Source organism: Vicugna pacos, chromosome 35 (assembly GCF_048564905.1).
Source record: "Vicugna pacos chromosome 35, VicPac4, whole genome shotgun sequence".
Lineage (NCBI taxonomy): Eukaryota > Metazoa > Chordata > Mammalia > Artiodactyla > Camelidae > Vicugna > Vicugna pacos.
This window is the reverse complement of record NC_133021.1, coordinates 35549638-35566503: the sequence shown is the minus strand read 5'-3', so window position 1 is coordinate 35566503 and position 16866 is coordinate 35549638. Positions and strand designations below refer to the sequence as shown.

General features: G+C 48.3%; 1 protein-coding gene across 9 annotated transcripts in view; it reads right to left on the bottom strand.

The window, feature by feature from the left end:
- The window catches only part of DIP2C (disco interacting protein 2 homolog C), a 246481-nt gene that overhangs the window by 107494 nt on the left and 122121 nt on the right, over nucleotides 1-16866 (bottom strand). For 4 of the 9 annotated variants that reach the window (XM_072955125.1, XM_072955131.1, XM_072955126.1 and 1 more), the window contains exons 2-4: nucleotides 14818-14889; nucleotides 13103-13270; nucleotides 3273-3383 (exon numbers count right to left, since the gene is read on the bottom strand). In XM_072955125.1, coding sequence (XP_072811226.1) covers nucleotides 3273-3383; nucleotides 13103-13270; nucleotides 14818-14889 — 351 coding nt within the window. The remainder of the gene's footprint in view (nucleotides 1-3272; nucleotides 3384-13102; nucleotides 13271-14817; nucleotides 14890-16866) is intronic. The other 5 variants (XM_072955128.1, XM_072955133.1, XM_072955129.1 and 2 more) reach the window with 3 other exon arrangements.

Here is a 16866-nt window from a genome sequence, read left to right as displayed (position 1 = left end):
TGTTCTGATTCGGCTCAGAAAATGAGAAGCCAGTCGAGCTTTCACAAGCATATGAAGGATCTTCTGAATATGCTTGCTCCTTATGTAAATTAACCCGGCATCATTTATTCAAAGTCAAGAAGCATAAATTTTAAAAAATTACCACAGTATATACAGAATAATATTTTTCACATCTTACATGACACTTCAAGGAACGTCTACACAATTTCTCAGAGTATTCTCTGTACGGTAAGTGAACAGCTGAGGCCAGTTTCACCACCTTTAACCTTCAGGCGGAAACCTTAATTCTCTAAACAGAGGCAGACCCAGAGACCATCGTCTGCAGAGCGATACAAGCTAGACGTCAGGAGTCACCCCAATCCCCTCTCCCACACCCCCGCCCTCATGTCCTAGAGCTATTCTGTACCATCTCAAGAGTCACTGGCACTGACTCAGCTCCTAAACATGTATCGATCTCAGGTTTTCAGGTCCTTCCAACTCCTCCATTTCTACTCCATTCTCCTCAATGCTACCAAAGTAATCTCCACATGGTGCCCTATCATCTTCAGGATAAAGCCCAAATGCCAAGCACAGCATATAAAAGACCTTAAAATCTGGCCCCTCCTACCTAATTTCTTGCTTTTCCCCAGATGTGCCCTCCTCCCTCATCAGCCTCCTTTCATTCAAAAGCCATTAACGGGGCAGTATTTTAGATGCCTGGCATACACAAATGAACAAAACAAAGATCCTTGTCTCTGTGGGCCTGACATTCTTATGGTAGGTAGTACACATGAAGGCAGACAAATGACGGGAGGTGGATGGACAGACAGAGTGGAGAGAGACAGACGACTGGTAGATGACAGACAGATAACAGGTGACTGACAGACAAATCGGGGGATAATGACACTCATGAGAAGCTAAGTGACTCCAACGTAGGGCCTGAGGTGGGCCAGACACGACAGGTCCAGTCCCCTGCTCAGAGGGCTGTGCTGGCCGTGTCTCTGCTGACCGGTGATGGTCAGTCCCCTGAAGTCACCCTCCACTCTGCTCCACAGCCACCCGACTCAGTGCCTCTGCCCACGTCTCCTCCGCCCACGAAGGGGCGGCACAGGCAAGGGGATCCGTGCCTGGGCACAGAGAGCTCCACCTCCGCCTGCACGCTGGCGGCCTCTCTCAAGGTTTGTACTCGGAAAGAAAAACACCTGTCTGACCTATTTCCTAAAAGGACGAGGAGGATTTGGAGAAGACAGCACACCTTACCAAGGATCACACAGACTAGAAGGGCCTATCGTCCCCTACCCTCATTGTCAGGAAAGATATCTAACGTAGAAAACAGATGGTACCATGATTTAATTTACATCTAATTAAAAATTAACACTGAAAGTTACAGGTCAGAAATGAATACAAGACATAATCTTCTATGAAGTAAGAAGTCAGATTACAGAGCTAGACAAAGCTAGATTTGCATCCTGTTTGATGAGTTAATTATCATTAACAATCACATACTTCACTGAACTTCAATTTTCTCATTTACAACACGGAAATAAAAACACCTGACTAGTTTCTGTGAGAACTGAAGATACGGATGACAGTAAACATGCATCTACCTGTGTGTCTAAATGCATGTCTACATACATGTCTGTGTGTGTCTACTGTGTCTACGTGTGTGCTGCCTGTGTGTGTCCCAGTGTGTGCACGTGTGTGTGATATGGAAGCATTCCCCAGCACGTTTACAGCATGTGTGTGCGCCTCTACTCTCCTAATGATTTGAAAGGGGCCTGCGAGACATTTGAATAAGATGGGGTCTTGTAATGTGCTAGGTGTTAAAATACCTCTGAAGAAAACGGAAGGTGGATTTGGGAACCAACTCCTGCCTTCATTCCACCCTCACATGCTGTCCCAGGCACCAGGCCTCCTGGGAGGGCCAAGAAGGTAGAAGGAGCAGCAGCGAGGCTGCTCTGGGCCTCTTCCTAGCGTCTCGAGTCCATTCTCTTGCTTCAGCAGATAAAGATTCCCGACGCCATGGACATCTGTCTTGCCCCTTCTTCCCTCCCAGAAAGGAGAGCAGGGCCATGAAGTCAGGCACACACCTCCTTGGTGGAGACCGTGGTGGTGTATCTTGGAAGCATCCATTAATGGAAAGATCCACAAAACACGGTACTGAGAGGTTTAAAGGGCTGACCCATCCAGCCCTGGTGAGAGCTGACTGAGCCATTTCACCTCCTGTAGCCTCAGCTTCCTCTTCTGCAACATGAAACTGTCAGAAGCACCTCACCTTTCTGTTATAAAAACTACGTGAGATAAGGTCCTTGCAAGTGCTTTGCAAAATGTGAAGTGACACAGAAATGCTATGCTTTGGATTGTCATCGTCCGCAATCCACACATGCCCTGAACTGCTGCATGCCAGCAACATTTACCGCGATCTTCTCTTAAAGATTGTAGTAGGGGGGCAGAAAAAAGCAACTTTAATCTAGATGCTGGGAAAAAAAATACCTCAGACAGCAGTAACACAATACAAGTTTTCTGATGCCAAATTAGTGAAAGAAATTTAAGCCAGGTGATGACTGCAATAAAGCGGAACAGCAAGACAGCATTCTTACTCACATCATAAAACGCAAAGGAAATAAACAGAGAACATACAAAATATTAAGGATTTTATTTCTTTTTTGAAAATTGCACTTTAAAACCAGAAATCACTGAGATTAAAAGAAAGGGAAAAATTACTAGCAACCAAGTTTATACAAAGTAAATCCAAACTTTTCAAGTGACACCTAAAAAATGAGCAAAATTTTGCTTATAAGAGACTTATTTCAAAATTGTAGAATAGATAAACAAGATTACACTGTATAGCACAGGGAAATATACACAAAATGTTATGATAAATCACAGAGAAAAAAATGTGACAATGAGTGTGTATATGTCCATGAATGACTGAAAAATTGTGCTGAACACTGGAATTTGACACAACATTGTAAAATGATTATAAATCAATAAAAAATGTTAAAAAAAAGAGACTTGTACTGTTTAAATTACTGTGAAATTCTAAATAATGGACATCACTATCTTTAAAAATATTTTAAAAAGTCACGGATTTACTGAATTTTCCTGTACTCTAGAGGGTGTATTTCTGTCTGAGGTAAGGTGTCATCTGTCAATCACACCACCACCAAGACATCCAAATTCACTGCACTGTGATCACACAGCTTCCGCAGATGTGCACCCACTCATCCACTCCACCAGTACCACGTCACAGACCAGCGTCAGTGGCTTCCCACCCACATCTGGCGCCTTACCCGACCGGTAGCGCTCATCTCGTGACCCTGAGGACCGTCGGCGGTGATAGCGAGAGGAAGAGGCAGGAGTGACAGGAGCCCGGCGCTCTGGAGGCAAAGCCTGATCCACCCCTGGGTGAAGGGAAACAGCAAAGTCAGGTGAGGTTCACTGGCAGCAGGAGTCAATTCACTTCGCGAAGCCAATCACTCGGCAGAAGAAAGGCCTGACCCGCTGCTTTCCCACAGCCAAGCTGGAGCCTGCCTGGGAGCGGGCACGGAGGCTGCACAGCAGGGATGCCGGACAGGAAGGCAGAGAAGCGTGCAGGGCAGGCCGTGGCTCACGCCCAGACACCACAGCCTTTAGAGACCCAGTGCGGGCTCCTTCATGCCCCAAATGTCTGTTACGTCATATGAGGACATGCAGAGTCAGCCACAAGCAACAAGTTTTTAAAATTACATTTATCATTAAAGGTACTGTAAAATATGTCGCATAGGATACTTTGACGATATAACTCAGGTAACCAGGATTGAGCATGAACTTCCATCTTTTTTCATTCAAAATGTCAAACTCTGGACTCTTACTTCATTTGATGCTAAGTTATCAAACAAATTATATTTCGATATGGTTTTGAAGAATTACCAAAACTGTTAACACAGTCAGATAAAAATGATTCAGTGGTGTCGGTCAAAAGCTGACAGAACGCCGGAGAGCGTGATACTAACGCAGAACCAGGGCAGCCAAGAGCACCTGTAGACACAACAGGGGACTATGGGAAAGATTTCATCACTATAGTGTAGAAATCTAGTAATTCTGAGCAATGAGCATGAAACATTAACTGTTGCTTTATCCGAAAAGGGCCGATGGTGCTGGATAGAAAGTAAACCAGAGATAGCAGTTTAAACAGAAAACCGTCCAGTCCCCGGTTTTCCAGGACGCTCTGTGGGAGTCGGCCGCTCACCCCTGAGACGTGCTCCTCCTCCTATGCTGGTGGCTTCTGCACCTCACTTACCGATGGAATGCCTGTGGGCCCCACTTAGCAGGTTAGCTATGTTGGAACTGCACCAAAGACACCCACCCTGCAGCCTTATGTTGGGTTCCATGAGTTCTTCATCTAGCAAGCATGTTAACATTGTTCATGGTTTTTGTCACTGAACTGTTTACAGCGCCAAGCCTCCTCGTTATGTCTACAAATGATCTTTTAAAAAATTACTCTGTATTGTTATCAAATAGATGCACAAAGTTTATGAGATTTGAGTACTGGCAAGTCTTACAATGAAAATACTAGTTACATGGTATTTGCATGTATATTTATAAACTGGACCTTAGAATTCTAAGAAAAATTACTTGTAAACTTAAACATTTTTTAATTTGTATAAACACATTTATTTGAAATCTGTGTTTGTTGCCTTCCATGTCAGTTACTATTGCTGAGAAGTTAAATTATTAAATGTCATCCTGATGCTATAATCTTTATATAAAGTCTGTTTTTTTTCTTTTCTCCTCTGTCAACTTTTACAACTTTTTCTTTGTTCCCACTGAAGGAGCTGCAAGTATCTCTTCCTACGGCAGAGGCATCACTAGCTCTACGTTCCAGTAGGCCCTTTTTCACCCGGGCTATTCCATTTGCTCAAAGGGCCCTCCAGTCCTGTCTTATGACTAAACACAGGGTCATCGCTGGGGCTGGAGCTGTTCTCAGCCTCCAGCGTGTGTGCTCTGATTTACTGCCCTGGGGCACAGTACTGCCCACTGTCCTGGCCCCGGAAGCTCTTCATTCCATTTCTACAGAGAGCAAACACGGGTCAAGGGGACGATGTGCCTCACCATTTCCTAGAGGCCGCACCCACCCCTGTGGTTTCGTCAGCACTGTCTTCTGTCACCTTTCTCTCCTTGGCTCAGTGAGGTGCCTCTAATCATCCACCTCACAACATAGCTACACTTCACTGTTTCTCCCGTTCTCCTGTCCTGGGGATTCATACTTCCTCCATCTGCTGACATCGCAGTGCAGCTCTGGGAAGAAGCAGAGCTAAACTAAGCACACACTTTCGAGCTGCCGTGGGTAAACAGTGCCTGTACATACAGACACTCGCGTTTATCTTTCAATCTCAATCCTGTTACCCATCCCTTTTTTTCAAATATGCTTCCTGGAATTAATCTCAGCCTTAACCCCTTCCAGGCCCCTGGGTGGCCGCGTACTTCCTCTGGGAAGCGTAGTCACAGCACTCACATACGGCCCAGCGACACGGAGCTGCAGGCAGTGCCCACCTGTTACAGACCCCTCACTCCTTTCCCCAGAAAACTGTTTACACACAAACATTGTGCACATTTACTCTCACAGGCTGAAAGACAGACTTTACAACCCAAGTTTTCAATAGTTTTAAAAGGAATGAATCAATTCAATAAAAGGAGAATAGCTTCAAACAACAGAACATTACAAGAGACTAAAATACAAGTGTGCATATTTCAATCATTAGTTTCTATCTAACGTCACTGTGAATGAAATTTGAGGTAGCTTAAAGGTATGTTCCAGTAACAAAAAGCCATCAATAAAATATGCAACTGCAAGTTAGCATGACCTGGTACCACAGGAGAAGCCAGGGTAGTGGCCAAGGCGTCCTGCTCGTGACCCACAGGCCCACTGGAAGCACAGCCTGCTGCTGCTGGAACGGGCTCCTTCTTGGTGCGGATAATCACAGGCAGTTAGAGAAACACACAGCGACACTCAGTGCTGGCACTGCTGAGGTCCCACGTCTGCAGGACCGAAAACCAGCTCTCACAAAAGCCAGAAGACAGCCAGTGTCCAGACGGAGCATGTGGGCGGGTTCACAGCAGTCAGCAGGAAGGTGGGTAAAGGTCCAGAGACATTCAAAGCAGGAAACAAAGATGAACTCTCCTTAGGCAAGAACAGGACAGAGATCAAGACTGGATCTCTTCCCCAACATTTATTAAGCACCACTAGCTTCAGATCCACGTGAACTGAGGGGAAATGCACTGGGGACACTGCCACCCTCTGGAGCTGGAGATGGAGCCATCACCATCTGAGACCCTGGGCCTCAGCTTCCCATCTTCGGGCAGGACTGGTAAGATCAGCCAACGCTTTAGAGCACTGGTATAAGCACTTTATTCCCATTAATTAGCATAACCATATGAGACAGAGTTCTGCTGTCCCACTGAGAGAAAACACAGGCCCAGGACTGGGGCTTGCACTCAAGCTGTCCGAGTCGCTCTCGGCAGTGCCCTTCCACCTGTGATGGGCGACCTCTCCTGGTGCCCCCAGGCACCCTGCTGTCACTCGGAGCCCAAACAGAGGCCAGCCCTTCAGGCAAAGGCCCTGTGTGGATTACTGCTGCACTCTGGGTACAGCGATCACCTGTCACACGGACAAAATCCAGCTGGTACTCTGAATCCATGAGGAGGTCTTTCTGTGACCTCATCACGAAACTGCTCTTCAACAGCAATCTTACAAGCAGAGACGGAAACTGGGACAATTCCAGGCTGCTCCTGGGAACAAACTCAGATCAGCTGCAAGCTGCTGAGGCCTTTAACAGGACGGTGTGTGCATCAATCCCTGCTTAGGACACAGCACGTGAAACGCCCAGATCGGGCAAAGACTGGCTGTCTCCCCTGGGCCAAAAGGCTCGTGGGAGGGGTTCAGGAGGTACTGCCGAGACAGTAAGTGAAAACCTCAAGGCTCGTGCAGAGGGCTGTAACACGTCCATTTATAAACGACACTCCTGCTGACTTTCTGTTTCTGCTAGAACTGCAACGGGACTGTAAACAGAACCCTTCACCAGGGGAAGGAGACCGGAGACGTGCACGAGGAAAAGAGGAAACAAAAGGGGACTAGAGCAGAGAGTGAAACACCTCGTCCGCCGCCGGGTGCACCCTCCAGGGACTCCACTCTTCTGCAAGGGGCACCCACGCCCCACATCCCTGGACACCTTCACCCCCGTGACTCCTCTCTTCCCCACCCGACACTTTGTCCTCAAGGTTAGAGGAGCCACCAGGCTGCACGCTCAGCCTGCCCAGGCCCCTGCCCACCACCGGGGCCATCACAACTCCCGAAGTTCAGGTTCTCTTCAGGCTGAGCAGGGCTCTGACTGGTTCACGTCTGCATCCTGTGGACCACAGAACAAAGCCCTGACTCCCTCACCTGGTCCTCAGCCTCCCTCATCACACCCACCTTCTCCAGCCCCCTTCCACTCGTGCCCCCAGGTTTCAGGCAGACACAGTCACTGTTCCCAGGTCTTGGCCCTATCCCATCACTACTCACTCCTCCAAATGCCTTTTCCCCTCCAGATGTGAAAACTTCCTTTAAGCTCAAGGGGGAGAAAGCAGAGAAATAAGCCATTTTTATTAGAACTTCAAATAATTACTTTCAACACATTTCAGAAAGGGTCCCCCAAACTAACGTAATACTTGTAAATCAACTATACTTCAATAAGAAAAGAAAGGTTCCCCAAAGAGAATTCCTAACAAGATGTTTCTGGCACCTACACAATCCATCAGTTTCAGATTATGAAGTAAACGCAGTCATTTCATTAACGCTATGGTAAACCAGACACTAGAAATCACAATAATCCTCCTACGTTAATCTAAGAACAAGGTCCACGGGTGCCAGTCTACCACTCTGACACAGTAGTGTGCTACACGCCAGGAGACCTGCAGTGCAGGAAACATGGTTTACTCAGAACGTTAAATATTCTGGAAAAAGTAAGAATATCTCAATTCAGACAGTAAGAGAAATACACTGAAAAACTTTGGCTTTCAACATATTTTTGAAAGAAATCATAAAGGATATGTAAAAGATACCTTGAATAAAAATGCATGTGACAGTTAAAACCAAAAGATCTTGGTCCAAATTCTGGTATTATTCTCAGTAATTGTGGAGCTGGACAAATCACTCAGCCTCTGAACCTCGCTCCCACATCTCTGGGGTGTGGGTGTGGACACGGTACTGCACGAGGGGCTCTGCTCCAAGGACCTCACTCTAGGTCAAGTCTGTCTGTCTGTCCCTGTGCACAGCAGTCTGTGGATCTCACGTCAGTGAGAACAAGCATCGGGTAGTTCGTGAACCTGTCGAGGCTGTTTCCATATTTCAAGTTCGTACAAAAACAATTTCTGAATTGTCCCCTTCTCTTCTAGTACCTGATTACACTCTCTCACACAGCAGCTCTTACTTCTAAAATAAGTGCAATCAAGGATTTTGCCAGAAAATAAACAGTACCACTGTGTATGGATAAGAAACTTGCTACATTCGTTTTGCACTGACGCAGATGAGAACAGCACAAAACCGACAGGCATTCCACCAGCAGCACGGTACCATCGACTTAGGTCCATGCTAGCCTGCCTCAGCCTCCGCTAGCATAAAGCCTTGCCATAAATCAGTATAAATCTGCTAGCCGTTTTCCTCTTCATGTCTGACTTTTTTCAGGTACTCACGCCTGGAAAAGTGTTGATGAGCTGGAGCTTCAGGGTTTCATGGGAGCCCCATATGCCGCTGCATTTGTGTCTGATTCCCACATCCCAGCCACCAGGCTTCGTTCACCAGGTAACGTAAGTTTACAGGCAATGGGAGTACATGTAGGATTGAGGCTTCAAATGTCTGCATCTTTCTCACACTTCCCACAAAAACCTGTATGAGCCAGTCCCAAGCAGACACCACTCCCGCTGTCCAGGTGGACACTCAGCAATCCCACGCCCAGCTCTGCCAGCTGCAGGAGCGGCTCAGCTGTTCCCAGTTAACTACTGCTGCCTGGGGAGGGACGCCTGATTGGTTCAAGGACACTGAAAGGAACAAGACACTCATGCATCAAACCAGGAGCTGTGACTGACAAAATAAAAGACTTCTTAGACACCTGAGAGCAGCAAGTTGTGTATCAGGATCGTGACCACGGCTGATGAAAGTGCATTTCCCATAGCAACTCAGTCTGGAAAGGACTCATGCAGACACAGGGCACCCTGATTTAAGTACTCGTATTTCTCTTCTTCCGGCATTTAACCCTGCGCCTCACAGCCCACCCATGACGAACAGATGGCACGGCATGGCTCCTGACCTGAGGAAGTCCCCTGGGACCAGCTCTGTGTCCCTACTGCCCCAGTCAGGGTGGGCATCATGCTTTTGTGCCCAGGGAAGGGAGGCTGCACTCTGGGAGATCAAAACTCCAGGGCAGGATACAAACACGAACCAAACTGTGCCCCTGGCACCAGAGAAGCAGTGCTTAATATGCAGAACCAGAGGCAACAAACCACAGCAGTGCCAGCAAGCTTCATTTTCTGAGGAATATAGAACACAGTGGCCTTGGACTCAGGTTTATGTCCTTAAATATAAAACAGTTCATCTTGCATGAGACCGAAAGTGCAAAATTCACAAGCTATACTCTGCCAACTCCCCCATAACCCTCAAACAGGAGAGTCTGCACCCAGGTTGCAGATACAGCTCTCTCCATGCGGGCCATTCCCAGGAACAGAACTACATCAGGACAGTGTTTCCTCATTTACAGCAATAAATACCAGGGTTTTCAAGCTGAACTCCCAAATTAGTAATAAAATAAAACTCAACTGACTGGAATATGCTGAGGTCCAAAATCACATTATCCTTTGACTTTTCAGATATGGAAAAATGATCAGCACTTACATGTTACCACTGCATTTTATCAAAATCAGAAATCAAAATAAAACTGATCACATTGTACAACACATTGTACAACGCAGGGAATATACAGCCAATATTTTGCAATAACTGTAAATGGAAAGTAATCTTCAAAAATTGTATAAAAATGTTTTTAAATTAAAAAAAAAAGTTGTGATCACAGACAGAAGATGCCCGAGGCAGTAAAAGGTCTGTTTGCCTGAATGCGCAAGGCAGACCTGAGCACCACACAGCCCCTCTGCATGTACCCTCCGCTGGACTGGCTCTAGGAAAGATCCCCCGCTCTCTCAGAGTGAACATGGCACCTGGATGGACACACTGGCCTCTGCACACATGGGGCCTGTGGGAGGATGTGAGTGGGCAGGTAATTCGGGAGAGCTGCCAGATGGCCCCCCACCACAGGCACTGGCGTAGGTGGCCTACACTCCAGCCACTGGTCTGTACGTGCAGACCATTCCCAGTTCATCCCTCAGTTAATGTCTGGGAGTTGTCACTTGCTGTGGAAAGGACACTGGGGCTCCGACTGCGGGTCAGGGTAGGGCAGAGATATCAAATATTCCACAGCTCCATACACCTGCAACTGTGCATTTCAGAAGTAGGATGCCATAAGACCAGGACAGGAGGGCCTGTCCTAACCCCAGGGATCAGGGAAGGAACCCCTGGGGAAGTGACACTTGCACCGAGCTTTAGCCAATCCACGGGTACAGGCGGAGGGGCAAGCACATGCAGAATGCCTTGTGTGCAAACAGCGTGAACATCAGATAAAGGCTGGAGGAGCCGAAGAGAGGCCAGGCTGCTGCGTGTGCGGCCCTTCTGATGCAGATGGGTCTACGCTCCCGGCGAGGCCACCTGCCATCTCCAGCCAGAGCAAATGGGGACAACAGACGTGCCCTAACCAGGAGAGGCTCCTTCTCTGAGGAGGCTGTTCCCCTGGATCCCACAGCCGATTCCCAGAGAGTAGGAAGGAAACAGAGACTGCCCTCTGGTCACCATAGCCAAATTCACCAAGATTTTCACAATGACTCCATCCCTGTAAATCCCTTTAACTGAGCACAAGCCACCTGCTGCTGGGGGAGAGCCGAGCTGGACTTGGAGAAGACTGGGTCTACATAACTCCCCCCATTCAGCAGCGTCTGATGCCAGCCATGTGGAAAGCAAGGCCTGGCCAACACACACCACTTGAGAGGGAGGGACTATATTTGGTCAAGGAAAGCTTTGCTGTTTACGGTGAGGCTGAAATTTTACCACCTCACCTCAGCACGGCCTTGTGATAAAAGCACTGAAGACTCAGTCACAGAGGCTAACATCGTTCATTAAGATGACCCTCAAGACACTGCTGCTGAGTGGGTTTTATCTCCTACTTTCACCAGTGTGGTCAGGCTAAGAGATCAGTGCAAGAACTTACAGCCAAAACACTGCAGGAGAACCAGCATCAAAGAACGCAGTTCTCCCGAAGAGCATTTTCTCTTTGCAGAGGACTTTCGGTATATTCTTTCTGACCCCTCCTTCACTGAATACAGCACCTTCATTGTTCTGTCCAGCTCGGCACTCTGTTCCTCATTCAGACTTAGGTGAGCACTCGGCGCTGCGCTCCCTAAGACAGCGTGTCTTTGACTGGGTTCCCCAGGCACCCACCCCTGCACAGAGAGGAAGGCCAGGAAACAGCCGGCTTCCCCAGGGCCTTCCCGAGGATGGTTAATGCTTGACATCTCCAACTCGGGGCTGAGCTGTTGCCGAAGGCTGTACAGGGCATCCTAATTCATAATCGTGTGTCCCAAAGAAATCCCAAAAGTTCCTTTGAAATATTTCAAAAATACTTTTTAGAGAAATCATAGTATTTCCTCTAAATAAAAATAATATGAAATAAGAAGTTCATCAAAACACAAACCCCTTTTAGACAAATTTATGGCAGAATAAGGTGACTGAAAAGGAAACAAGAAGTTTCTCAGGAAGATCCTACACCAAAAGAATCATTTCTAAGACCGAGCTAGTCCAGAAAGCTCTCTCAGATTCACAGCCGTGGGCCCTCCTTACTGCTTCCCAGGGGCAGTTTTACGTAACGAGTGACTGTTCACCCAGGCAACTCCTCAGAAATAAAAGATCAGTGATAAGAACTGCAGAACCGCCTGGGCATGTGGTCTCCCCATCCCCAAACCACAGGTGAGCCTGCCTTCTCCTTCCCATGGGGATGGCGCGGCCCACGAGGCCCACAGAGCACAGCAGCCCTCTTGGCCTCACACTTCAACAGGTGCATGAGGCTCACAGAATGGTGACGGGGACCCAGAGCTAAGGCCCGACTCCACTGCCCGCCCGTCAGCCCTCCGTCCTACCCACAAGGACACACATCACCTCCGTCATCAAGCTGTCCCGGGGAGGGGAACAGAGCCACGGCTGAGAGACCAGGCCGAGGGCCCTGTTCTGAGATCCTGGGGGCTGACAGTAACACCAGAGCTTACCCACCACCTGCGCATGATTCTCACGCAGTGTCTTTTATGTGAGGTAAAACCCTGAAGCTTCTACATGCTTATTTCCTTACTGTACTACAAGTTGCACTGAACACATCTTTTTGGGCATCTTACATTCAAAATCTGCTCCCAAATAATTCTGACCTCTTAAGAGGATCATGACCTCAAAGAATACACTCTTTGATTAACTGGTTCAATGTTTGTATTTCAAAACGCCACAACTGCCCTTTGGAGAATGCCCCTAGGAACATGACGAAGGTGCAGACCCTTCTCTCTGAAGCATATCACAGAGGCCAGGATTCATTAGAGTTCATCCTTCACCTAGGTCTCTGGCTATGAGACAAAGGTTAGTGGAAGACCAGCAGTTTTTAAGAAAAACTGTATAATTTGTTATGTATTCCTTTTTCTTAAGTGTTTTGAAAGTGGTGCTCCAACAGTGAAAAGAGGGTAGTAAAAACAGAGTATTATATTTTAATAGGAAAGACTCAGAAATGGGCCCTGAGTCAGTGGGACAATCATGATCCAGGGTCTGTGACAAGCTCTGTGACCGAGGAGCACTGTGGCCTCAGTAAGTCACATGAGCTCGAATGGAGAACAGGGGCTCAGAAACAGGACCTTCTGGGTGCCACCAAGGCTAAGCCCTACAACGCTGCTTAGAATGGCATTAGCTGGACAGTCCATTTCAAACGCGTGCCTGTCTTGGGGTCTCTCTCTCATCTCAGTTAAGTGCGCTCACCGAAGCGAAAGTAAAACAGCGGCCGGTTTCCTGCGGTGCTGGCCACCCGCTCTCTGACCGCGGCGTCCCGGATGTCACACACCCCGATGTTGCCCGCCTGCAGCATTCTTCTCGGGGCTCCTTCACTGTGCTGCCGTCTACACCGGACCACGGCAGCTCCATTCGCTGCTGTAACAAGTTGAAAAAAAACTAATTAATTCAAACTTTAGTTTTTTTTAAATTTGTTACAGCGCCGAGCAGAGCTGCCGACCCCATGCAGAACAGCACACAGAACACCAAAGGGACCATGCCACACAGGGCCACCCTCAGCGCCCAGCCGACGCGGATCAACTGTGTCCTCAGCCCTGCAGCGGCTCCAGGCCCATCTTCCGGAAACGCACAGAGCTGCTTCAGTTTCACCTTTGTTTGCTAAGGCCCAGAAATTAAAATCCAGCAACACGAGCGCCTACTGTCTCCCTGCCAGCCTTCCTCTGAGACCAGGGGGGCCACCTGCAGACAGAAATGCACGATAATGGGCCATGCGGACGGCCGTCCCCACAGCAGTCCTGCTTGAGGTCGAGAAGGGAGGTGGGAGACCACCTTCGAACGTCTGCCCATGTGTGCTCAGGGTCAGCCGGCCAACACACTGACTTTTCGTTCACTCAGACAGCGCGGCTTCTTCCTTTTATAAACCAGAGAGCAGGAAACTCAGGCCGTCATCAGGGCAGCCCACACAGCGGGCCCACCTCCATGTTAACTTTCTCAAGTACCGAGGAGAGAAAGAAATCACATGAAGTCAAACAAAGCTACACAACAGCAGAAACTCAACACCCAAGTTCAATGCCCTGGAACGTGAGCACCGGCGAGGACGCACCTTCTGTGCCAGCGCAGCACTGGAGGGGCGCAGCCTGGAGGGCACGGCCTGCACTGTGCAGGCGTGTGTAGACCTAAACCTCGTCCAGCAGAGCCTCGCAGCTCTAACTGTGCCCCAATGTGATCACTGCAGAGTCCCTTTCTGCCGCTGTCCTCCCTCCTCCTGGAGGGCCTGTGTTAGCTCTGAGCCTTTCTTAACCCAGAAAATTCTCAAGGTCGCCCTCAGACTGCACTAAGCTTCCCCCAGAACAGAGGTGCGACAGCTGCAGCCCGTATCCTCTTTCTTCCCCTAAAATGTACAGAACCCAGCTGAGCGCAGAGAGTCTACAAATCTGCACATGTGAAAACACTGGAATTTAATAGAATGTGTACTTGGGAAGAAACCATAACATGGACAATCACATTTCAAAATACAACCAATCTTTACGATTTCATAATCCCAGGCAGGATGTTACACTGTTTTCTAGAACTGCCCCCACCAATGACATCAACAAAAACCTTGGACTGATTAAGCCATTATCAATCATTTTAGCTCACGAAGCCAAAAGTCATGTTTAAATCACAAATGCTCATATTTTTTATGATTATAGCATTTCAAAGTAATCAAACATACTACTGCCCCCTACAGATGAAACATCTATTAAATTTATTAGGCAGATTTATAGAAAACCTCTATGTTTCTTCTCCATTCACAGAACACCCTGCAATCACAGGAGGGAGCTGGATGTGGCTCACGCCACCTCAACATCGTGATCTACATGCAGACCAGGGACCGCAGAAGGACCTGTGCTCAGCTGTTCTCCTGCATGTGGCAGTTAACTTTCAAAGCTGACGCTTCATGCTATTCATCAAGGTTTACGTACTCGGAGGCTGGGGCAGATAGGCGCCAATCAATTTCGATCTCTTCTTTTCATATCCTTTTTGTGTGATGTCACCTGTAAGAGAAGGAAAGGACAGTTCAGAATGGTTCCAAGGGTAGAGCTGATCACTCAACTAAGAAGAAACAGTCACATCTATGTGTCTTCTGTTTCCTTATGACTGTAATTTAAGAAGACTTCACCTTGACTTTTCCTCTGCCCACAAACACACACTCATAAAATCCTCTGCTAGGCACACACTCGTCCCAGCCCTTCCTCTCAGGGTTTCAGCTCTCATGGGGTCCAAAATTAGATTCTTGCAATCTCACTCGCATCTGCAGGGCAGGAAACCTCCCCGATCCACACAGCTCTCATTAACTTAACCAACAACAGACTTTTGTAGACATCTACCCCAGTAAGAGCGGGCCCAAACCGCCACTGGTTAGCATGTTCCCTATCAGGTGTGTCAGTCCCACGGACTATACACTGCTATGCTATTTCTGAAAGTAAATGACTAACGCTGAATAAAACAATAGATAAAAGAAAAGCAAGAGAACATAGGACCTATGGAATCCAAATATGAGAAAGGTATTTATCATTAAAACAGGAATTAAATTGCTAAAGCCAGAGATTCGAGGGCCACAGCTAGGCTGACGTTTCTTCCTGAATGCCAAGTTCCCGGGACAAACCATCTCTATAATGTGCAACAGCCTTTCCCAATTACAAACTCGAACACACCCCAAATGCTGATTTGCATCCTTGAATTTTCTGTAGTCTGTTCATTTTCCCCCTAATATACTGATCAAATCATCAAAGTACTAAACTCAAGCTTTAATAAAAACATAGCAAACAAGTGGAAAGTTTTATGGGTCTTACACAAGTCGGTAAATCTTTCCCTAGTGACGATGCTCACTATGTCTGATCAAACCACAGGGCACCCGACCCGACCAGCTCACGGCTCACTGCACAGTCTCGACAGTCTTGAAAGGCATGACGAGTGTGTGCCGCTGCAGCCGTAGACAACACGGACACATGAAAACGCTTCTGCCATTGACTGTTGAGCATTCGGGGTGCTAAACAGACTGACCGCTCTTTGAAGATAATGAACCATGGAGAAAACTAGTTTTTGTGTTAATTGTTTTGCTGCTCAGCAATTTAGAAATTCAAAACCAGTTTGCTTCCTGCAGCTGAGGACGCCCAGACCAAAATGAAAGCAAGCAACAGGGAAAGGAGCGCATGTGTGAGGGTGTGCTGGTGGGAACGTGATCCATAAGCACAGGGTAGACACCCACTGTTTACCGGGTATTTCCCTCCGGTGCCCACCCCTTCCCCGCCGGCCCCATGGCTGCTCTGCACAACCCTGCACCGAGTCCCAGCCCTGGTGAACCAGCCCTTCCAGCTGTGCTTCACCAGAATCTCAGCTCAGCTTCTAAGGAGACCACGATGGCACTGCATCCCATGAGCAAATCAAAAATACCTCTGCACGTGGAACAATTCTCACTGAAAAATGACTGGAAACTGGCAGAAAGAGTCCTGCCTGACCAGGTTGGGGGGGGGAGACCCACAGAGAATCGGGCAGGAAAGGAAGAGAAGTGGGGAGGTCGGAGCCTGTACCCCTGGGAGGAGACTCAGAAAAAAAGGGAGAGCCTGGGCAGAGCTCCTCCCTGGGGAGTGAGTGTATCGAGCCACAGCCTGGGCACCCTGGTCCTGGGGTCAGACACAGTGAAGGGACGAACCCTCCTGAGTGGTGCGCCTGCTCCCAGCTACCCTGGCTCACACACAGCCAAAGCCGAGCCGCTTCAGCCCATCGGCTTCACAGTGGGAGGGCCCGTGCATCAGTAGCCCTGCACAGACAACTCTGGGAGGGGATCCTGGTGTCAGGAGGGGGAAGAACATACACTTAAAGGGAATGGAGCAGGCTTGACCTGACCCTCAGGGATTCTGCTCCTGCAACTTGGGACCCGACCCTGTGATGGCCACTGGGCAGCAGGGGGCCCAGCTCCCACCTGGCTCAGCCCCTCCTCCTACCAAGATGACCACTGCCAGCACACCCCG